At 43.9% G+C, this 24473-nt stretch overlaps 1 protein-coding gene across 1 annotated transcript in view; it reads left to right on the top strand.

Annotated features, from left to right (window-relative positions):
• Positions 1-608: 608 nt before the first annotated feature.
• Positions 609-24473, top strand: part of LOC308223266 (dual specificity phosphatase 29-like) — a gene marked incomplete at its 5' end in the record, with an annotated part of 35379 nt that continues 11514 nt past the window's right edge. The window contains 2 exon segments of the mRNA XM_080622021.1: positions 609-979; positions 13642-13670. Of these exon segments, the coding sequence (XP_080478147.1) occupies positions 609-979; positions 13642-13670 (400 nt within the window).

Here is a 24473-nt window from a genome sequence, read left to right on the forward strand (position 1 = left end):
TCATAAAATATGTGGCAGATGTATTTATACGGTGATGAAAGTAGTGACTGCAATAGAAAAGATTAAATGTATAATGTACATTTAGGCTCAGATAATTTTACTTGGTGAAAAAACAGTACCTTCAAGAAATGCATTTATCTAGATTACTGGTGATAGGCAAGATTTCATCATCCACTTAGTGTTTAACCTCCTGGTGACCATGTCGGTAGGACCCACTGGTGCATTTCAGACCCTTTCACAGCTATTAAGCTTTTAAGCACCACAAAATAAATGACAGTTGTTACTGGGAGAGAGTTGCCACTCTTTTTGCACTGGACAGGTTTCCATTTTTCCTTTATCAGACCTTTAATTGCTTGTGATGAACCTACAGATCTCACTGTCTGCTGCTGCTGTGTCGAGGTCACCATTGAGGACAGTCAGGGCCATGTGTTGGTGGGTGTCCTGTGGGCAGGGGGCTGCTGCCACATGTGGCTGACATCCCCAGCACCAAGGCTGCTGTGCAGCAGAGCAGTGTGGCTCTGGGGATGAGCAGACTGGAATCAGTAAAGACCCAGTAATGCCCAGTTTGGTACATGAATCTGTTTCCACTGGCTATGCCTGTCAGGGTAATGCACAGGCAAGTGGCCAGCCCTGGGGAGGGGGCTCAGGGGATAGCGCAGTGCAGGGGCAGTGTGGCTCTGCAGCAGGAGCTGCTGCCCAGCACCTGCCTCAGCTCATCTCCCAGCTCGCCCCGTGACCATCCCGGGGGCTGGCAGCACCCCAGCACACAGCGCCGTGCCTCTGGCTGGTGGGAGCGGGATCTCTCCCTGGCTCTCGACATGTCTGGGGTGGAGGTGCTGGGCTCCCAGGAACCCGAAGGCGCTGGGACATGCACGGAGGATGTCCCCTCCATTAAGGAAATTGAGCAGCTCCTAAACACTGGGCGGCCCTCTTGCAACCATGTTGATGAAGTATGGCCTAATCTCTTCTTAGGAGACCTGTAAGTACAGCTTTACAGACATACCTCTGCCATATATTCTGTCTGTTAGTATGCCTCATAGGTGCAGCTTTAGACAGCTCATAGTTTTGCTAATTGCTGTCATTTACGTGGAAGACAGCACAGTTTCCAAGAGAAAATTATGACTAAGCTGGTACTTTCTTCTTGGTTAGCCCTCAGAAGCAATGCACCAACACTCCAGCAAATGGCCTGGGGGATGCAATCACAGCACTTTTCCTGCTCTATGATTATCTCTGCTTGCATCTTGATTTGTCTTTGTCTTTTCCTTAGAGTAACAGCTCACAACAGATTTGTTCTCTGGAAGATGGGTGTGACCCATGTTTTAAATGCTGCCCATGGCACATCATACAGCCACGGAGGCCAGGACTTCTATGGAGCGACCATTGATTATTATGGTGTACCAGCCCATGACCTCCCAAGCTTTGATATAAGCCAGTTCTTTTTCTCTGCGGCACAATTTATCCATAACGCCTTGAACACACCAGGAGGTATGCAATTATTGTTGGTCTCATTTTCATGTGAGTTGGCAGCCTCTAGTAACAGGTCAGCTCCACAAGCTTGGTGGTGAACAAGTCACTATATGGTCTCCTGCCAGCTGCTGGTCACCTGCACGTGGGTGGCAGGAGGAGGGAGCACTGGCTACATGGATGTAGCTCTAACTAGGTCCTAGAAAGCTGGTGTGAGAAAAGGGATGAACAGTGTATGAAAGAGACTGGGGCAGAGAGGAGAGGAGGTAGAGAGAAAAATATCTGGAAGGAAAGACTGGTTCAAAAAGGGAGAAGCAAAAACATGCATGTTGTAGATGCTCCATCCCTGGAAGTGTTCAAGGCCAGGCTGGATGAGACTTTAAGCAACCTGGTCTAGTGGAAGGTGTCCCTTCCCATGGCAGAGAGATTTGGAAATAGATGATCTTTAATGTCCATTCTAACCCAAACCATTCTATGGTTCTATGCATTTAAAATGGACACCCTCTTTTAAGACCCTCTTATGGCAACTGTATTTGTAACGACAAATGAATAAAGAGACAGAAGTCCTGATTTTTACAGCCACCAACTGCATGAAGAGGTTCATATGTTGCAGGTGAGCTTCTTGAGTGATCAGGGCCTGAAGGGCTGTGCCCCCAAGGAGAAGATTTACGTTTACCTAAAGAGATTTATAGTGTGTTGCACAACAGACTGAGCTTCTTGGCACTGGTGCAATATAATACTAATTAACCTGTATTACATAAAAGAGCATTTCTTAGCATAAGCAAACTGGCATTAATGGAGCTGTCTCAGTCTATATCACAAGTTCTGCCTTCAAAAGAATATTATAGTGGCAGCTGATTGCCTTATTACGCAATGGTACTAGGCCAGTCTTTTTTCTTGGTGGCTAATGTGTTAGTGCCATCCTTTAGAGCCAGATTTTAGCATTCTTCTTCACCTAAGTAAGCGCTTGTGAAACCAATGGGTCTGATTTTTGTCTTGTTCACAACAGAACAACTTCATTACTTCAACAGGATTTTATTTGATTTACCAGTGTTTCTGAGATCAGGCTGGAATCTCATGGCACTTCTCATGCAAGTGAGTATAAAAATTGCAAATTAGACTTAATTGTTAGCAGTTCATGTGATCTATCAGAAGGGGAAGAAATATATCATGTTTGCAGTGTTACTCTGACCAAGCTGGAGAAGGCAGAAGGGGTTTGCTTTCCCTGTAAATTGAACTACATACACTGTACTGCTTCTCTTCTCTGGTTATGTATATATTTTATTTTTTTCTTAACCAGCTAAAATTTTGGTCCATTGTGCAGTTGGAGTAAGCAGGTCAGCTTCCCTCGTCCTGGCATACCTCATGATAAATCACCACCTCCCGTTGGTTGAAGCCATCAAAACAGTGAAAGAACATCGATGGATTTCACCCAATCGTGGCTTTCTGAAACACCTGCGAAATTTGGATGTTCAGCTACGGCAGAAGAAGGACTGCTGAAAGGGCAAAACCATTTACACTCACTTCTCTGAATTTCAGCCTTCATAGTCATTGTGCACATACAGCTTCCTATGCTTGATGCATATTGAAAAAAATGAAGAAAATTATGCATCAAAGAAAAATGTCAACAGAACTCTAAATGGATGAATTCTGATAGCTCAGTTTCTCCAAAACTAGTACAGCCAAAATCAGCAGCATAAGCACCGTGCGCTGCAGTGCCTAGCACAGTGCAACCAGATGTCTCCAGTGGAGCAGTTAAGATGGACAGTGTTTGTTCCTAGTTTGTGCTAGTGCCAGAGGCATGTGCAGTAATTGCATGTAGCTGTACAGTATGCTTGCATGCCCTTTACTTGGGAGTGTAACAGCCAGTTTCCTCTTTTTGGTTACAGTTCTTCTGTGAGTGTTCTCATAAGAAAATCTTTTTGCGTTTCAGGCCTGGTGATGTGGTGAGGACAATTTCTTAAAAGCACAGGCATTGCTATAGAAACATTCCTCTTTCACTGGTCTACTAAATACTACAGAGCTACTACAGAATGCTGGGACAGCCTGAAGACCCACAGCAGCAGAATAAACTTCTGTGCAGCTCTCTCTGCAGTCCCTGGGTCAGCAAATCTGCAAACATTTCCTTGTGTAAATATGTTTTCAGCAAGATAATGTATATTAATGCAGTATATTGAGGACATTAAAAAAAAATATATCAGCTCTTCAAAGCATTTGTAAGCTCATTAGTTCACTCTCCCTCCAAATTATCCCAAATCAGTTCTGTGTAAGTGGCTTTGAATCATCCCTGATTTATCATCAGGTAGGAACTTTGCTTACGTCAATGGCTAGGCTTAATTGATACAAATTAGTTTTAAGCTGTTTTGAGGATGTCACTTTTCCTATCACCAGTTAATTGGTACTTAAACCAATGTGATGGTTCATGCAGCAACAGCTGTATTTGAAATTCATGCTACTACTCTGCCTGCAAATTAGCTTGTTACCTTGTGATGAACCATGAAGTGATAATCAAATCTATTTTTGCACTTTGCTACTGGTTTGATTTATTGATTAGCTGGCCTTATAAACCTTCCCCACCAGATTAAATACATTTATGCTTGTTTGCATTTGAAGCATCAGTTCTGATCATTTTCCTCTCTTCTGAGAGAGACTTGCAAGGTTCTTTGAAAACTTAAATAGTGATAACTTATGAGTTAAAACTCTTCCTTCCCAGGCCCCCTATCCTCCTTAATTCTTGGAGAGGTTATAACATGAATACTGATACTGCCTATCACATATGGGAACGTAGAAATCCCTCCTTATTTCAGCGTACACAAATGCTTTGCAAAGTAAGCAGATTTAAGATCCTTTCAGATTTTCCAAGATGCTGCCAAAGAGCTCCACTGATGAGAAAAAGAGAAGACATTGTAGTGTAAAAATATCAAATAGAAAATCACATTTAAAACCCAACAGTGCTAAGACAATCTTTATACCTCACAGAGCAGCAGAGTGGTGGAGGAGGAGCTGAGTTTGCTTTGAAGTTTTCCATTAGAGTTAATAGGGATTTATATGAGCTAATATTTCATTATAATTTATACTTCACGTTACAGTAGGTTTTAGTCTGGAAACCTTTTCAAGGCATGGCATTGAAAAATCTGAAATTCACTTGAGTGAAATAATGCGTCTTAATGGCTTTAGGCTGGGCAAAATTAGACACATGTGAGCAAGATTAATGGACCTCCCCACCAGGATAATGTTTTGCATGCCCCTGAACATCTGTCCCACAAAGCCACAGCTGTGAAAGCTGCTTCTGTTGTAAATTAGTACCTGCTCTCAGAGATACTGCTCATCCTGGGAGAGGATTGTTCGTCAGGAGTAGAGAAGAGTACAAAGCGAAGCTGAGTCAGTATAGTATCCATACCACCAATGACATGGTAGTGATCTTGTACAGCAAGACTTACCCCAGTGGAGGGAATGAATTAGTTAGAAACTCTTAAAGGGCACTGGCAAATCACAGAAGTGTTTTTTATCTGTGCAGTTAGTATTGTCTATATTTCCTGCCTGGCTGTATTGCTGTCTCCCTTATATACAGTTTAAATTTGGCTCCAGGTCTGCTCAGGGAAAAGACTCTATTTAACATAAGCAAAAGGTCTGCTCAGGAAAAAAATTCCAGTCAACATAAGCAAAACCAGTAGAATTAGTCCTGTAATGTCTCAAAACAGAAAATACAGTCTGTTGTGATGTTCTGGGAGGAAAAGGACCTTCTCACCTGTCACTTGTACTACCCATAGTTCAAGTCATGATGTGACGTGACATTAGTACTTCACTATTTTCCACTGATAGTGGGAAAACTTGTATTTCAATTATTGGTTTGGCAAGTTAGACTAAGGAACCAAAACAACAGAAAATACTGCTTCGCCAGTGGCACTTACTTCAGAAAATGTACATCTGTCAATAGGGCCTAAGCAACCCAGGAGACTAAAGGAACTGAATGTTAACTCTTAATTGAGGGAGGGTCCTTAGAAAGATATTGAAGTACCTAAAGGTAGGCTGGGTACCTGCAGAATAGGTCAAACCACCTAGGTTCATGCAGCGGTGCCTTCATGCCCCCTGAGGAGCCTGCAGGAACTACCAATCCTGGAAATCCAGCCTGGCCAGGAGCTGATTACTTTCCCTCTCCTCTTAAAAAGGTGCACAGGCATTCCTGCCTGTCCTGGGTTTAGCAGTAGCAGTCAGTTTTTCTCCTTCTTAGTAGCTGTTGCAGCACTGTGTTTTTGACTTTCGGCCTGGGAACAGAGCTGATAACACTGATGTTTACCCTGACCAAGGACTTTGTGAGTATCATGCTCTGCCAGGGAGGAGGGGAAGCCAGGAGGAAGCAGAGACAGGACACCTGACCCAAACTAGCCAAAGAGGTATTCCATACCACAGCATGTCATGCCCAGGATGTAGAACTGAGTTCCCGGAAGGGCTATAGCACTGCTGGGTGGGGGCGAGGTATCGGTCGGTGAGGTGTTGTATTCTCTTCCCTTGTTATTTCCTTTATCATTATTATTATTGGTGATAGCAGTAGTGATTTGTGTTATACCTTAGTTACTAAGCTGTTCTTATCTCAACCCGTGGGAGCTGCATTCTTTCGATTCTCCTCCCCATCCCTCCAGGAGTGGGGGGAAGAAAGGGGGGGGGGGGGGAAGTAGACTGCATGGTTCTAATTTACAGCCTGGGCTTAAACCACGACACTGCCCCAGACTTGCCTTGCCCTGGGGTCTTTCTTTTGTCTGTTCTTAATTCCTTTATCCCTTTTCAAGTTTTTTCATTTGGTTTTTATGTGTAGCTTTAAAATGCATCTGACAAAGTCCACAGTGGAGTGCATATGATCCAGAAATGAGCTCTTCCTGTGAGAAAGGACCATGCCAGAACAAAAAGTTGGATTTCCTCTGAAGACAATCTGAAAACCAGGTTTTTATTCTTTTGAGAGCAATTTTCATTGAGACCCAATTCCTGAGCCACCTTACCAAGTGAGTAATGTGGACTAGGGCCAGCTTAGCAGAGGCTGTGAGTGTGTGTCTGTGAGCAGACAGCACAGTGAAAGGGACTGTCCCAGCTACAGCTGACATATATCTGCTTAAAGCAATCACAAAACCACAGTGTCGCCTGAAGTGAACCATGTAAAATTCCACTGGAAACTTCCCTTAATTTCATTTTCCAGTACAAGAAGTCAGGGAATCAAATGAAGTCAGTAGAAGCCAGGTCTAAAACAAGAGGAGGGGGGTTTAGGTGAGCTGTGTAATGCCTTGCCACAGGATGTTGCAGAGGGTAAAAGCCTATAAATGTTCACAGGGTACCTAGAAAAGCTGATGGGATAGAAATACATTCAGGGTTACCAAATCCTTAGAAACTCCCTCCAGATCAAGAAGCTCATGAGCTGCAGCCAGCTGGAAGCTGGGAGAGTGTTAGAAAGCAGCGTAATTTATGTTTGTGTGTTCTTATTTTCCGTAAGCATCCACTTATAGCCAGAGTCACGCACAGGATAGTGCACTCAATGGACCTTTGGTAAGGCCCAGGACAGCTGCTGTCATGGTCTTTATTTTGAACTCACCCCTAAGATGAGCTGTCCCTTCTTTCCCGGTAACTTATTATTAGAACTGGGTCACATGAGACATTTGGGACTGCATCTCAGTTGCGTTGACCGACATTTCTTTCATAGGAAAAGCTCTGTGCTGGCAGGCACACCAATATAGCTTATGTGGGGAGGGGAGTAGCAGGGGTTTTGTGTGAGATTCGCTTCATGCAGAATCTTCATTTTCGTGGCTGTTCCCCATTGCACCAGGGATGTAGTGCTGAGCTAATCCGGGGAGGCATCAAGGCGCATGCTGTATTTAGAGACAGCCACCTGCTTGGGAACATCAAGCAGCAGCAAAGAGCATGCTTCAGCAAAAAAAATCCCCTGTGGATTCTGCAGCAGTGGCACCCAGCAGGCTCCCCCCTGCCTAAATCTGTGTGTGGCCACCAAAGGGGTCAGTGCCTGAAGACAGTCAGACCTTGTCACCCCAGGAATGCTCTGAGCCTGGCGCTCCTTCTGCCCAGGAACTGCCAGATATTTTGGACAGCTGCGATGTGGAGTTAAATCACATGGGTGAAGAATGGCCTAATCTCTACATAGGCAATATGTAAGTGTTATCTGAGGCTGTGCTGCTCTGAAGGGCTGGGGAATACAGTACTGGTTAACATATGCTGTCCAAATACTTTATTAGCTTGTTAGACTTCATTGCCTTAAAATAGGCTTACAATTAGCATAGAAGAAAGTAAAAAGACTAACTATTAAAAAAAATAACCTACAGAACAGAATAAAATTAATTAAAAAGAGACTAAGACTCTCTTTATTGCTTTGCATTATAATTATTCAACATACAGGTTTTATAAATGCTGCAACATTTACCATATAAAGCACAAGACAGACTCATGATCCTGAGTAGACTTAAAATTGAACTATGATTGGGTCTTACTTTTTGAGTTTAATTTTAACTAGAATAGAATTTTTCACAGAAAAAAAGCATTCTACTTTTTGCTGTTTGTATGACAACTTGATTTTCAGTTGAAATTTATGACAAAAAAAATGTATGGTTGTTCTGCTGAATATATGCTGTCTGCTGAATGACAGCCGACTTCACTGTTTATTTCTCATACCTGTGCAGATGGTTGTTTTGCTCTGGAGCATGGAGAAAGCATGCAGTCACCTGCACTCAACATGCCTAGTACCAAATGTTACGCCAAAATGAGTTCTTTCCACCTCCAGCAAGTTGCAAACTTGTTGAAATATCAATAATCAGTAATTCCTATATAAGAGAAGCAGGAGGAACTAACGATCCTTTGGCTAATCAGACATTACAGGCTAATTGGTCATTATTTTAGCTATGAAAAAGCGAAGCCTAAAAATGACCTAGATAACAGGGAAATAATCTCCATTTACAAAACTCGGTTTTAGAAATTACGGCCTGCTTCCTAATCTCACTATGTTTCTAATCAGGAGTGTGACACCCTGCAGATGAGCCATGTGCATAGCAGGTGGGTGGCTGCCCAGTGGTAGGCACTGGTGGGCACCCAGAAACACGGTTGTGCTGGTCTGGCCTGGGTGTGGAAAGGCAGAAGCCAGCAACACGCAATACTTTAGTGAACTGCCTTGGTGATGGGAGTGGGAAACCAACCTTTGCCTTTCCAGTTAAAGGAAACTCATAACTATACTTGGAAATTAACTTTTTTACTTTAGTAGAACCATTTGCAGAAATAACAATTTACAGAATTGCACCCAACAGGTAGTAAAAGCAAAGATTTAAGACTATAAGAATTGTATTTGTCTTAACACCAGCATTTGAATCTAGACATTCTTCCAAGTGCAGTTTTAAGACCTCCATTTAATCCCTGTGGGTATATATATTCCAAATTGTTCTTGGATGTTTATTCTCAACATCATTCTGTCTCTTGGGGAAAAAAAAAAAAAAAGAATTGTGGGGAAAAATGTATAGATAACACATTGTGTATATGTGGTAAGGAAAAGATGAACTTCAAGAACATTCAGCTCACAAGAACGAAAATGTAAACAGGCTTGTTTGCTAATGCAACAGCTGATTGCTAATATTGAGCTTAAGTACAACGAGTTACAGACTGCAATCAGTGAAACTGGAAGTTTATCAAGTGCTATAGATAGAATTTTCTTTACTCTGCCAATATCAGTAAGACAAATATGAACATCACCTGAGAATAAGGTTTCGTGGGATCTTCCTGAGGGGGAAATGTGGAATAAAGAGGGTATTTGCATTTAGAGCCCAACCCAGCACTCAGTGAAGTCAATAAACAGAGGAAGCCTCTGCTACTGAGCAAAGCCATGCCAACATCAGGACTTGTGCCAGAGCTAAAATAACCTGAAGCGGTACGGTAAATTGTCACTGCTTGTTTTTGTGGAACCAGTTAAGTGCAGTTTATATGGAGCTATCTGGAAATCAATGTTCAATCTAGAATTAATGCTGTATTTTATAAGAAATATTTCTCCTCATGACTTTATCAGAAATTTAATGGTCAGCTTTCTTTAAAGAAGTTAAATATCTCTTGTAAAATAAAGTATGAATGGCTGACTTTACGTGATGAATTTCATGTCTTTCATCCTGAAGGACTTTGAAGTGGTGAACGAACCAATTATTAAATATTTGTCTGGCTGTCAGCTATTGCTGTTACACAAGGATTAATTAATTAAACCCTGTGGGTTTGAAAAGTAAAAATTTTAAAGTGATAGATAATAAGCATCTAAGGGAACAAGATGTAAAATATCCTGCAGAAATCAAACTTCATGCTGATCTTAAGCAGGCAGGTTTATCAACTGGAGTTTAGCCAGATTAGCAAGGCTAATGCCGCTCAAAGAAACTGTACAAAAGAATCAAAGAATACTATTACAGGCTGAGGCAAAATGGTTACAGGCTATGCTAAAACCTGAGTGTGTTCTTTCAACATGCATATTTCAAGTCCAGTGGAGGACCTGAGCTACTTTATGAACTGAATTTCTGTAAGGTGTTTGGGCCAGTAATTCCTAATGATTTTGTAGTCAGCTGGAGCCTATAACACTTGTTAAACATTTTTAGGAAATTATAAGCAGGAAACTGTTTTTACACAAGTGAAATAACTTGGAATTCTGCGTTTCCACATATATTTTGCATATATTCAGCAATCACGACCTTTTACTTTTCTTTTACTACCTTACTCTTTCTTACACAACATGTCTCAAGACATGGTGGATGCCGGGCTCTACAGACAGGAATACATTACAAGGTAACAAGGCACCTTGAATTGCTTTTTGTTGTGAGTTTTCATATATGATTCTCCACAGCTCCATAGCCCATAACAAGAAAGACCTGAAGAGGCTCACTGTTACCCATGCATTGGATGCTGCACGCAGGGAAGCAAATGAGATCAAACACTTCACGGCCAGAAAATGCATTCTAATGGAATACCTGCAGAGAACTTGATCGACTTTCACCTTGGTGCATGTTTCTGTACTGCCTCTGAGCGCATTCACAAGGCCAAATGGTGAGTCCCTCTCCTGGTGGTAAACCACTGCTCTTATGCAGCACTTTCATTAAGCGATCACAAATTACTTAACCAGCATTAACTAAACCTCATTCAATCACATGGGTAAGCCTAATTATCCACTTACAGACATTGTCTCCATTGGCAGGTGGTAGGACAGCAGGATTCTGACAGATTAGGAGCAACCAATGTCCAAATCCGTGGCAAGGATCACAGTGGTTTACTGGAAATCATCAGAGTGTATTTCTGTAGCAGGAGAGAAAAAAAAAAAAAAAAAAAGGCAATTATAAAAGGAAATTATGTATTGTAGAGAATGCGGAGAAAGTTCTGAGTTCTCAGTCAGAAACCACTGATTTCTTTAGTTTTTCAGTATTGATTCATCAGCATACACAACACAAAAATTGTTCCTTTCAGGTTTGAGAAACAGCTAAAAGCTGCAAAGAGCTATCATAGAGACATGCCAATTGGCCATTTAAAAAGCCTAATAGCATGTGTTTTCCACTCTTTCTGGACTTGGATCTCTGGTAACAAAAAGTGGCTCTTGATTTATGGAAGGATGAATGTAATGCCCTGGAGGCTGCTTTATCTCAGCTGCTGTAAATTGGATCTCTCAGAGATGAGATGAGATGTGAATGAGGCAGAAGTATGAACTTTGCAGTCTGTGACCATGGCATTATTCCACGCAGCCTGGAACAGCACTACATGTATTTATATCTGTTTTGAAGGGGATATCTTTGTTCATTGTATTCTTAGAAGAAGCAGGTCTGCTTCCCTTGTGCTGGCTTACCTTATGATCTTCTGTTACTTTCCTCTAAGCAATGCTATCCAAAGAGTTCCCCAGTGGCAAGCAATTTTATCAAGCTGCAGGATTTACGTATTGAACTTAGATACAGTGTACACCTATGTAAGCTCTAAAATCTTACGACATAAAAAAAAAAAATGGAAGAAACAGGAAGGAACATCAGACAGACAATCTGAATATGAGATAAAGATGAAAGGAACATGACCTAAAGCTTTGACATCAAACCTAACTTTCCTCTCTGTTTAGGGGCTAGAAGGTTTCTAAATTCCATATGCTCCAGTTTCTCCTCAATCATTTGGTTAATGAAGGCAACAAAAGTGCTAGATACTCCTCTAGGATACATTCCCAGTTTGTTGTCCATCCTGCTCAATAAAACACTTAGAACTCAACACCAGAAGAAAACAGTCCCCTGTTTAAAGTTAAAGGTCTTAAAGATATCCCTTGCCATAAAAAGATGCTAACCTGTTTTGCTGCATTGGGATCAGCAAAGAAAATGGAAAGAAATGTCATAGTCCAGCATGTACAAGAAATCACCCATATGTGGGACAGAATTTTCCCACCCTGGTGACAATCGATGTTCAATGGTCAGGGACCTCCCAGAGGTAGCTTCTTCCTGCTGTGCCCTCTGCCCAGCTCTGTCTAGCTTTATAAACCTGAGATTTATGGCAAATGTAATAAATTTTCAGCCATAAATTAGCCTTCATTTCATGCTCAGAATTCCCCATTCCCATCAAAATTTTTTTACACAAACATTGATCTGTCTCTCGCACTAATGAACACAGAATTAGCCAATTTCTTTAAATTTACAGAGATATTTCATAAAGGAACTGGTCTTTCAACCCTACTCTGCTTCCTCAGAAGACCAGTTTCTCCCAGTACCCTGTCTACTGACAGTGTCTCACAGAGGAAAGGGTACTGCAAAGATAAAATACTACTCAAATTTTTGAAATGACTGCCCAAATTGGCAAGTTAAGCTAGATAACTCCATGGCAGAGGGGTTGGAAGTAGATGATCTTAAGGTCTCTTCCAACCCTAACTATTCTATGACTCTATGACTCTGTGATCCTGGGGTAGTTCTCATCTTAGAGCAGGTCATCTTAGAGCTGTAAACCAATTGTAGTTTTAGACTGAAGTCCTAGACATGCAGAGATAAATACCCGGGGAAAGTTGCTGGTGGCAATTACAGCATCTCAGCAGAACTATGTAGCATTTGCCCATAGCTCATTTGCTATATGCATGCATTTCCATACAAGACAACATGGTGCAATAACAGAACACCAACACTGGGGCCAAATTAATCCTTGGGGAAACTCCCACCAAAACCAGTGGTGCAACCCAGGGCTGAATTTGCCCTCCTGTTTCTGAAAAGAGAAGCCTGCCAAGGACGGTATGGCCAAAGAGGCACACAGAGCTGGCAGGCTCTCAAGTGTCAAAATAGAACCAGCAATGCTGGCCATGTATGCATCTTGTGCTTTGCAGGCGAGACATAGACAAGAAAAACAATCAAGTTGTCTAGTGGAAAAAGCAGCTTCCCAGGATCGCTGTAGTCATGGTGTAATTGTGATCAATCCACGTTGGCAAGTACCAGCTTTCCATGTGTGTTTCGCCTAATGCAGGCTGCCTGCGGAGAGCAGCTCAGGCAGGCTGATGCATGCTTGTTATCATCGGCATAAATATCTTTGCCTTGTGTTATTGTGGCACAAAGCAGCTGGACCATTTGAAAACCATTTAAAAAGCACTATAAAATTAGGGCTCCAGTGCTCTTATTTTATGACTTTCATGAGCAGCCATTGCCTGGAGAGAAATTATCCTCTTTATTTTCAAGGCTAAAGGTTCTTTTAACATTCATCAAAATCGAAGTGCACCCTTGATAACACATTGAGCTGTTACTTATCTCGTACAGATCTTTACCTTCTGCATAATATAATGTTTGAGATCTCAGTTCTTCACATACAACTCGTTTCATTGTGTCTGCTGTTGTTTTCACCAAGTAAATTTGCATAGTTCCAGGAGACACTGGCTGATGCCCTGAAACATATTCTTTCCATAATTTCTAATTTTTTTTTTAATTTCTAAAACAATAGCCTGGAGTGTTTTTGTTACCAATCTTTTTATAAAAATGGGCAATTACCTCTTCTGGCAATGGATTTGCACAGACCAATTAAACACTGTAAGTGAGATTTTTCAAGGGCATGAATAGTACTTAGGTGCATAACCTGATAGACTCCGCTTTCTGCCCTTGAAAAATCTCTCCCCCATGTATATATATATATATATAAAATCTTTTATAATTTTCCTTTTTTCTGTTCTTGTTTTCACAGACAGCTTCTTTACCAAACTCAGGAAAACGGTGAGTGAACCAACGTAGCATGACAAAATGCAAACAGTACAAAGGGAAAGCCATTCTTTTCAGAAATAAAAAAAGAAGTGCAGCTATATTGAACATACTCAAAGCTCAGATTGAAGGGCTTAGGAAGAGACATTGCATGAAATCCTCAGCCACAGAGGTTGTGAGTGGGGAATAGTGAGACCCTGCACATCCTCTGTCCTGCAGCTCAGGAAAACCACTGTTTTTCTCTGTGTTGCTTAACCTGCCCTAGGTTTCTGTAAGAGACTGGTCCCCTTATTATTACCCAGACATCAAATACAGACTGATGATACAAATTTAGAAAGTCATAACCCTAGCTCTGTTCTCATGGTTCCCTCTTTGGCCAGGATTTTGTCTTTATTTCCTCTGGGGGTAGCAGGCTGCCTGCCTGTGCCAAAAGGTGGCATGCTTTCAGATCTTTTCAAAGGGGGCTGATGATGCTAATAGGTCCTGCTGTGAAAGCAATGTGTAGCTATGTAGAGGAGCTGTAAAGTCAAGATGCAGCATCCTACGTGGAGATGTAACCAGGCAGAAGGCAGGCTGTGTGTGTGCAAAGAGAGCCTCATCACCATGCCAGCACCTCTGCTAGCAGAGGGAGTTTGAATTTTTTAACCAGAGAGGTCTTGCCTGTCATTAGCCAGTTTCTGACTCATCAACAGGATGCTTAAGCAAACAGAGGTATGAGATGGAGTTACTTGGTAATCACAATTGTTTATGATCCTAGGAAGGCAAAAAATGGGGCAGGCATGATCAGCAGCCCCTAGCACTGTCTTCTGTCACCATGGATAAAAAACCTGGTACAGACATATAATAAGTCAGGATAAGAAAGCACCTCAGCTCCACCACATGCTTTTCTGTTCCAATAGTCAGCAAGTCAATAACCCCTTTCCTGTATCTGACGGTCACAGAAATAGAAAAAGAAGCCCAACTGAGCTAACATAGCTCTGGGCATTTCAGACCAGATTTGATCTTTTGGGTTAGGACCAACCTACCCAATCTTAGCCATTACTTGCAGCAATGGTCAAGAGCAAGCGGCAGAAAAGCAGAATTCAGTGCAGACCCCTCGAGCCCTGATCCAGCACCACAACCATGATACATCACCTGTGCAGGAACGCCCTCCTTTCTGAGCTGACCTGTGCATTGTTCCCTCTCAAGTATATACACCTCACCCAGTAGAATAGAAATAGAAAATCCCTTTTACCCAGAACTTTCAGTTCCTGCGCAGCTCTGAATTTGTCTTTGTTTTGCTGATAAACCTGTGCAGAACAGTTTCTTGCTATTGTCTTCACTAAAAAAAAAAAAAAGAGAATTAGCTGAAAGAGAAGCTTCTCCTTTCAAGCATGGAAGGGGAACAGGTGTCTATAGAGTGTTGCTAGCCCCATACACACATACCTACTAAAACCTCAATGTGTAAAGGGTATGTGCTTACTCACCTCATGTCCAGAACAGGATTAAGCATACCCTGGCACTGCTTTGACCTAGATGATCCATTGCTGGAAGCCTGGTAAAAGGACCCAGATGGTAGGATGTCCTAGATGAGGCAGACTGAAAGCCATCTTGTGCTCTGTTAAACTTACCCATTTTCAGGAAGGCTTAATCTATTTCTGAATAGCAGGTGGAACCCTGTAACTCAGAGGTAGGCAGCCAAAGGGCAAAAGAAAGATGCTGGATGTTGGCAGTGTTCTTGTGGTGTGTCAGAAGCTGCAGAGCTTCTGTTCTTTCTTCACAAGATGAAGTTGATTCTGCTGCTAATTGCAGAACCCAGCTGGGTACAAAGTCATTTTATCAAAAGCAGCAATATAAGAAACAGTACCTTAAAAAGCCAAGTAGGATCAGAATCCTGAGGGGGAAGGTGTGAGAGCACTGAGGCCTGTGTTAGCATCATCTCAAGGATCAAGAGTGTTCCTGTCCAGGTGATGGGTATCTATATCATCAGTTGCTTTTCCTCATCATCAACAACAGCTGAAAGTTGCTTTAAATATTCTTCTTCACTCTTGATCCCTTGTTATTCTCCTCCTTGCTGCCACTGTGAAATGAATGTTGGTTAATACTGATAAATGTATTCCTAGCCTAGGAGGCACATACTGGATGTTTATTGCCCATGTTGTCTCATTTGAGATCTAGTTATGGATATTGTGAACACCTCATTCATAAGACCAGTGGAAAAGGTGGCAGGACAGGTTAGATCTGAAGGCCTGGCTAGTCAATCACTCTCCATCAGCCCAGAGCAGAGTATAGGGGAAGACAGCATAAGAAACAGGACAACTGTAGAGTGATTTTTCCCCTGTGTATCTTTCAGCTTTTAGACTTCAATAGCTTGGCTGCTTCCTAAACCTCATGGTGCTTTTAATTACTGCAGAATGGGCAGAAGGGCTGGTCGTAGTACGAACCCCCCTAATTGTCCCCATCGTTGCACCTTGCCTCCATCAGCTCCAGGTATACTGGCGTAGGCTGTAGGGGACAGAGAGAAGGGAGGCTGCAGGATGGGTGAGGAAGCTGGCGCTTGGGCAAGAAGCTCGCCGGAGTCGCACTCCCTCCCGTTTCCTGAAGGCACGGAGACACCTGGCGGGGAGCGGCGGTGCGGCCGAGACCGCTACCGAGACGCCCCGCGTCTGCGCTGTTCTGCGCTGTGCTGCGCCGCTGCTGTGTTGTTCGGGGACAAGTTCCTCACGACCTTTTCAAGTTCTTTTCGGCTTTCTTTCACCTTTCAGAGGATGCAAGGGGAGCTTTGCGCTAGATGGGGGAGAGGAGTCATGCCTGTGGTTAACTTAAACTCCCCCCAGCCTGAATGTACTTTCCAAAAGAATTTCCATTCTTGTAGAGGGTTTATTTAAGAAAAATGTTTGAAGTAAAAGCAGCTGGGGAGAGAGCATGAACAGCATAGACTTTTTCATCCAAGCCCTCCTTTAGAGCCCCGCAGCTCAGTCCTGGCAATGGAAATGTCCCCTGTGAGACCTGTGTGACTGAAGGGTCAGCTTTCCCCTGGAGAACAGGCAGGAGGGACGCTGTCTGAGGCGACAACTAGCCCCAAACCAGGCCAAACAGCACTGTGTAGATTAAAAATGAGCACTATTACAAGCATTTCTTATACAGAGAACCTGTATGGGAAACGATACAGTGTCCATCATTTCATATATACACCCAGGTCAGTACCAGTTTAATTTATCCAGTACATTTCACATTTATCTTCCATCCAATCAGTGCAGTTTCTTGTCTATCAGTAGCAGCTCCCTTTAAAGGCCAGCCATGAGTATACTATTTTTAAATCATTCAAGATTGCTTTCTTCTGCCATCTTCTGGCAATATGAAAAATCACAGCCTTTCAGTAACATCAGTGTTGCTGTGCTGGTCTAAGGCAGGGGTTGTCAGTAAAGGCAGTGTATAATAAGATCAGTTGATACAATTGGAAAAAAATATAACCTTTCTTGCATACTGAAAAACTCATCTAATTATTCCAGCTCTACCTGTTGATCTCGTAGCAGTGGTTCAGTGGTTATCCCAGACAAAAATGATATGCTTCTTGAATGCCTGTAACAGCAAATGAGAGTTGCATAACATGTGAGGCTTTATAATTTTATAACAGGACTTCATCAAGTACACCCTAAATATTTTGAGAAGAGTCCTTTTTGCCAGTTTTGCTCTCAGGTCTTTATAGCTTCTTGACAAAAGACATTTTTGTTTCCTATGAAACCACAGGAATATCTCATCTGATTGATAGCCATGTAAAACTTTTCCTTCTACTGCAACAGCTATTTCTATCTATCTGATGTCTCAATGCAAACATCACAAATCGTGCCAAAACACCTTGTATTATTTGCTTAACACTAAACCAAAACATTTTCAATATTTTGTTAAAAACATATATAACGTTTATCTAAGACTAAATTTTAGTTCCTGGGATTTTTTCCCCCCTTTTCCTGCAATCACAGAGAAGTTCTTTGTAAATGATGACTTGTAATCCCCACTGTCCTATCACAATAGCTTTTCCCACGTAGTTGTGCTAAAAATATGAAAATGATATATGATGATTCTATGAATTAAAAAAAGGAAAAAATCCAAAAGGAGAAAGCACCAATATTTTCACTTAAAATAGACTCAAAATTCAGAGCCAGTAAGAAAAATTACCCACAAAATTCTAGCCTGTGAAAACAACACGAATAAAAGCTGTTCAAAGCTTTGTTCATTTTCACTAGCACCAGATTGGGATGCCAGGCACTGGAGAGAAAGGATGTTGATGCTATTTTTAGCTCATGGGTGGCTCCCATTACCATTGTACCTGAGAAGCTCACAGTCCTTAATGTATTCCTGCTTACAGAAACTTTCCCAGGGCTGAGCTGGAGGCACTGAGGTTTGCTTTGGGAAAAGGGATTGTTTCACTTGCAGCCTGTTCCTGTCTAATTATAAACTATAAACTTTAATATAAATAATTAATATAAATATATATATAAAATTATATATATAATATAATATAATATAATATATTATATATATTATTAATATATAATAAATAATTAATATATTAATATTATATAATAATATAAATATCTCATATAATTATAATTAATTATAATATATAATATATAATAATATATATTAATATTTATTAATAATTAATTAATATAATAATATATTATATATTATTAATATATATAAAATTAATATAAATAATTAATATAAAACTTTTAATTAGAAATTATAAACTGTCTATTATAAACCTCCTGCAGCAGGCACAACCTCCAGCAAGGCTGCATCCCTCCCTGTTACCTCTCCTTCTTGGGGGTCATGAGGCTGCTGCTTTGCTGGAGGCTCTTCCTCCCTCCACTGTTGCCTCTAGAGGGCGTGGCGACCTGGTTCAGGAACGGTGCAACGGCCCACCCCTGGCCGACTGGACCATCAGCTCGCAGACACCAATGTGGTGGATGGCAAATGGCGTTTATTGGCACGTGACATGGCATTATATACCCGAGATACGTGACGTCACCTCCGTCCGCTTACATCATAAACTGAACGCTATTGGCTATCAGGAGAGGGGCCCTATCTTTCCGTACAGCACGATATCTTCCGGCCACCAGACCCTGGCTACCCACATTTCCCCCCTCCCTATGCATAATTATATCGACTAAAGAATATATGTCATACTATTGGATAGAAAACATACTAAAAGAACCTTATTTTCTCTTTGTACCGTAAAATAATTTTATCCTATATATCACAAACTCAAGTAGAAAACATAAGGCACATTAAGTAAAAGGTAATCAAGAGGTATATTGGAACAACGAGGTAAGATTGGGGGTAACTAAAGGGAATGTTGAGAACAAGTATAGCTGAAAACAAGATCTCTCTGAGGTATTGTATTCCAGATCGAATTTATGGGCCCTGGGAAGACCATTGATAAACTATCTCCGAGAGGCATCACTGCTGTGTGAGGTGACAGACTCGACCCTAGCGGGCGTCCCCGCGCAGACAATGTTGACCTGACTGTGATGAGTTTTTGTTCCCTTCACTCAGCATGAGGTTCGGGCGTTCCAACTTTTAAAAGCGCACGCCTGTTACCACGTAGGGGGCCAGTCTACGTGGTAAAAGGGGGTGACAGTGTCCAAAAAGGTCTCCCAGGGGTCTGGATTCTTCCAGATAGTTAAATTAAAATAACTTGGGGTAACGTTAACCAAACACGATGTCAAAGCAATTGCCGGCGTTCTACTAACATAATGTTAACCGTTTCTAGCCGGCTCTTAATAAACGACACAAGCTTATTTAATATACAGGGTCCGAAGACCAGTGCCAGTACAATCATTACAATCGGTCCCATCAAGGTAGATACCAAGGAAGTCAGCCATGGTGATTGGGTAAACCAGGATGTAAACCAGTCTTGGTGTGCCTCTCGTTCCCTTCTTCGTTTTTCTAAACCCTCCCGTAACTTTGCCATGGTGTCTCTTACCACTCTGGTATGGTCCGCATATACACAGCACTCCTCTTTCAACGCAGCACACACTCCTCCCTGTTGTAAAAACATCAGGTCCAGACCTCTACGGTTTTGCAGCACTACCTCGGATAACGATCTAACCAATTGTTCCAATGCAGTTATCAATTGTTCAATTCTGGCTAAATCCTCATTTACCGCTACCCTTAAGGCATTAAACTCTTTACTCTGTTGCACTAAGGACGCTACGCCTGTACCTAGTCCTGCACCTCCCACGATCAGCAGGGTGGCTACCGTTATTGCTGTGAAGGGTTCTCGCTTTGACAGATGATGTTCTGGGGTAATATGTGAGCGGTAAACAAATTCTTCAGGATGGTAAAATATCTTGGGGATTATAGACACTTGGACACAGTATTCCGCAGATCTGTTAAAGTTTTCCAAAGACAAGCAGGGTGTAACCCCAGTAATAGAACAGACCCATTTAGCATTTCTGACTGGTATTAACCACTTTGCCGAGGTTCCATCCTGTATCTTACTAACACACAACCGTTGTTTGTTGTCTGGGACAGCACCCAGACATGCACCACTTCCTACCACGTGTGCTAGCGTTATACCTTGTTTTTCTATGTCCCATATACATTGGGGTGGATTTGTACCATTTGCGTGAATAGGTATGTCACTTACTCCTACGGCCTCGTAAAAGGGTGGTTTTACTCCATAGCATAGCCAGCAATGCTCTGTAAAGTTTGGGTAGGTTTTGTTCAATACTCGATAGCTGGCTTGCATCATTCTCCAGAGAGGATCTTCATAAGGGATTTTAGTGGTGCGTGTCACTGTAGGTGCGGTAACATACATTTCTGTTGATATGTCTTGGTTGTTAGTCTCTTTAGTTACATATTTTCAACTGGGAGTAGTCGGAGTACTCAGAACCACTTTATCAGGGAGTACATGGCTGGGGCCTACTGGCAGCAGATCATTCGGGACCAGTATTTTTTGAATGCGGATGGAGCCACCTCTATCTTTTCCCGACTCGTAATATCGAACTCCCCAAATCTTTCCTACTAGCCAGCCAGGATCTTGGGGGCTTGTCACATTCAAATACAAATGCCGGGTACACCATTCCTTACCATGACCTCCATACCGGGGGCGCCCTCTTGGTCCCCAATGGGGGGACCTTCTTAGTCTCCCCCACAAATTGTCTTTCACTGGTTTACACTCGTAAGGGGTCTGGGAGACCTTCAAGAAGAGATCTCTCCCGGGTTCTGGAACCCACACATTTGCAATCGTCTCACAGCCCCAATACCCACAGTAATAGTGTCCGGGGAGGTTACAGTACCCTTTTCCCGGATTGGAAGCAGGGCAAAGATAAAAGTCCATCGTATCTTGACATGGACGTACAGGTGTTAGTTGACACAAGGTGACCTTAAAGCTAGGAGCCCCTGAAGTTGTTATAGTTTGTATAACTGTGCCAGAGCCAAATTGATACAATGTCCATGTGAACGGCTGATGGGGATAATGAGAATCTGATTCTGCCCTCCCCATGGTGATAAGCCCCAAAACCATGATTGCACAAAAGTACCATCCCCCCCCCCCCCCCCCGCGAGGGGCATTTTGACGTTGCTGGTGTTCTGTCGATGCGGGGTATTCAGTTGCTGTAGGGCTCTTAGGTGTGGGTAGGGAGTTTGTTGGCTCATCGTCCCCTTTTGGTAGTAGGAAGTACCGGTCAACAGGGTGTCCAATGAATCGGTCCTGTAAACAAAAACTCACAATTTTCATTAGCTTTATTCTGGAGGTCTGGTTTAATAGACTTAAGCGGACACCACTGGAGGGTTATCACACTTTACTGCCAGGGCCACCCTGGGGTCTCACCCCCAGGGGGTGGTCCTTGTTGTCCCCGAGGTAGGGACTGATTCGGCTGGATCGTCGGTTGGACCATGAAGTTGGTCGCTTCTCGAGGGGGTAGCGGGTTCGGGAGCGCTTCGCCCCATCCAGGGTTGGCATAGTTGGGCCGCCTCACGTTCCCAGTGGGAGAGGGCTGTATGCGGCCCGGGTGTCCTCTCCCCCTCCCGTTTCCCTGTTTGGATCTACAGTCCTTAGCAAAATGTCCCTTCTTTCCACAGACCCAACACGGTCCTTTGGGCCTGTTCTGGTGCGGGGGGGGCAGAGGGCAATTAGCTACAACGTGGCCTGTCTGGCCACATTTAACACATGCCATCATATTAGTCACTGCGGTGCAAATAGCTGCCTGAATTGGGGCTAAATGCTCTTCCTTTGTGACATGCTTGATCATGTCTGCGATACTCGACCCCACCGGGAGCGATCGCAGAATCTCTTTGGTTGTCGAATTACACTGTTGGCGTAAACATTCTGCTACGATTGGGCCCTTCGCTTCCACAGGCAGATTTGAAGAGTCGACCGTGGCCTGGAGACGATCCACAAACTGCCTAAAGCTTTCACTTTCATTCTGCTTTATTGTGGCCCATGGCGATGTCTTAGCAATAACTCTAGAAGCTGTGCGAATGGCTTCTCTAGCTGCGCGAGTGGTTGTCATTACCTCGTGTATTTGCATTACCTGCGCCTGGGGGGTAATCATTGTTGGGTCTGTACCCATCAGCCGCTGCAGACTGGAGCCATGTAGCAGATGATCTGCCCCGACTGCTTGGGCTAACTGTCTCGCACAGTTATCCTCCCATTCCTGTTTGAAAACGATCATCCCCGCTCCATCAAAAATCAATCTACAAGTTTGTTTTATATCGAACGGGAGCATATCATCCCCCCCAAAGACACCATCTATAAGGGTAGAGACCATGGCAGAATTAAGGCCTTTATCTGCAATTGCTTTAACAATTGCTTGTATATCCTTAGGGTTTATTGGTGAGTGGACCCTCTGTCCCCCATCCGTCACTCGGACCGGAAACGCTAATGCGGTCGATGGGGTCCAGTTGGCACACTCAATCGTTATTTTTCTCCAGTCCGTGAGAGGGACCTCCTCCCCCCGTGATTCCTTTTTAATTTGGATGGGGATATTTTGGCCCTTAATTCTGTTTATCTCCGTTTCTGGCCACTAAATTTGGACCAGTTGTGAGCCACTTATCTCAACTATTGTCTGATCCCCAGCCAGTGTCTGATTCAGAATCAGAACTCGCCTGACTGGTTATATCCGGTGTCCGGTATCCCCTTGCCAGGCTTCGGCCCCGCCTGCTTCTCTTGTGGGCGGGCTGTTCCTTCCCCTTACGGGAGGGCCGTTCCCCCCCCTTTGCCCGCCCCTCCTTCCTGGTCCGCTCCTCCCCCTTGGTTCGTCCCGCCCACTATTCGGGGGGGTACTTGCCCTACAAGGACATTTTTGCGGAAAGTCACTCTGATTGGCTTCCCGCCCTTCGCTTGCGCCTTCCCGCCCTTCGTTCGCGCCTTTCCGCCCTTCGCTCGCGCCTTCCCGCCCTTCGTTCGCGCCTTTCCGCCCTTCGCTCGCGCCTTCCCGCCCTTCGTTCGCGCCTTTCCGCCCTTCGTTCGCGCTACCCCCCTTCTCCAGTCGCTTCCGCCTTCGGTATCCTTTGCGTTCTCCTCCCCCTCCCGTTCGTGCTTGCTCGTTAGAGCTAGCGCTTCCTCCCTGTTCCCGCCAAGGGTGTCCTTGCCCCACCCTCTGTCTTTTTGCTCGGCGCCATCTTGAGGCGCATAGGGCGGTGGCTCGACCCAACCTTCTCCGGGCTCCACATTCCCCGCAGCAATTCCAGCCTCCCCAGCTAACCCACCCCAAACGGACTCTGGTGGTTTCCGTTTATCCGGAAACAGATCGGGGTTCGGAAGATGAGGAGGTGCGTCGCCCTCCCGAGATACTGCAGGCTCAGGAGAACCGGGATTGTCGGGGGGGTGTAGAGTCTGCGTGGCCGCCCCAACCCCCAGTTTTGGGGTGTCTCGCAAGCAGGACTTTGCCGCCTTCCAGGTTTCCTGCTCTTGTATGGCTTTCCGCAGGGCTTGTACAACCTTCCCCAAAAGCCTCGCAACTGCGAGAGTAAAATCTTTGATCTTACAATCAATACCCCACTGCCTATGTATTTTGGATACGACCTTCACAATGGATTCCATCCTCCTTGTGGGTCCGGGAGCATCCTCCCCGCCAGGCTGGTCCTGCCGCTCCGGCCGTCGTTCACCCGTCCAGGCGATTCCCGGGTTTCGGCACCACTTGTTGCCTCTAGAGGGCGTGGCGACCTGGTTCAGGAACGGTGCAACGGCCCACCCCTGGCCGACTGGACCATCAGCTCGCAGACACCAACGTGGTGGATGGCAAATGGTGTTTATTGGCACGTGACATGGCATTATATACCCGAGATACGTGACGTCACCTCCGTCCGCTTACATCATAAACTGAACGCTATTGGCTATCAGGAGAGGGGCCCTATCTTTCCGTACAGCACGATATCTTCCGGCCGCCAGACCCTGGCTACCCACACTCCACCACCCTACCAGCTTTGGCACCAGCCTACAGCCACACCAAGCCTCAGCAGGAAACAGCATCAGAAAAACAGCAGCATAAAACCTGACAACATAAAAGTGAAAAGACCCTCCAAAAACTTCCTGGCACATAACAATCCTTGCTCCTGCCCAGCCTGACCTACTGCAAGACTCAGGGAGCATCAACATGGTATCTGGGGAGTGAGGCAGCACTGTGCCGCTGGTTCCTCGCAGAGACAGCACAGCAGGGCCTGGTGGGGAAACTACTTCCCACCAGTTAGCTAAAGGCAGGACAAGCTCTCCCAGTGACCTTGGGACTGGATATTCCACAGTGAAGCAAGAGAAATCCCCCTGTCTGCCCTTGGCCCCTCATCTATCACAGCCCGGAGAGGTGACTGCACACACCGCTTTACCCA

This window comes from Psittacula echo, assembly GCF_963264785.1.
Source record: "Psittacula echo genome assembly, chromosome: 6".
Lineage (NCBI taxonomy): Eukaryota > Metazoa > Chordata > Aves > Psittaciformes > Psittacidae > Psittacula > Psittacula echo.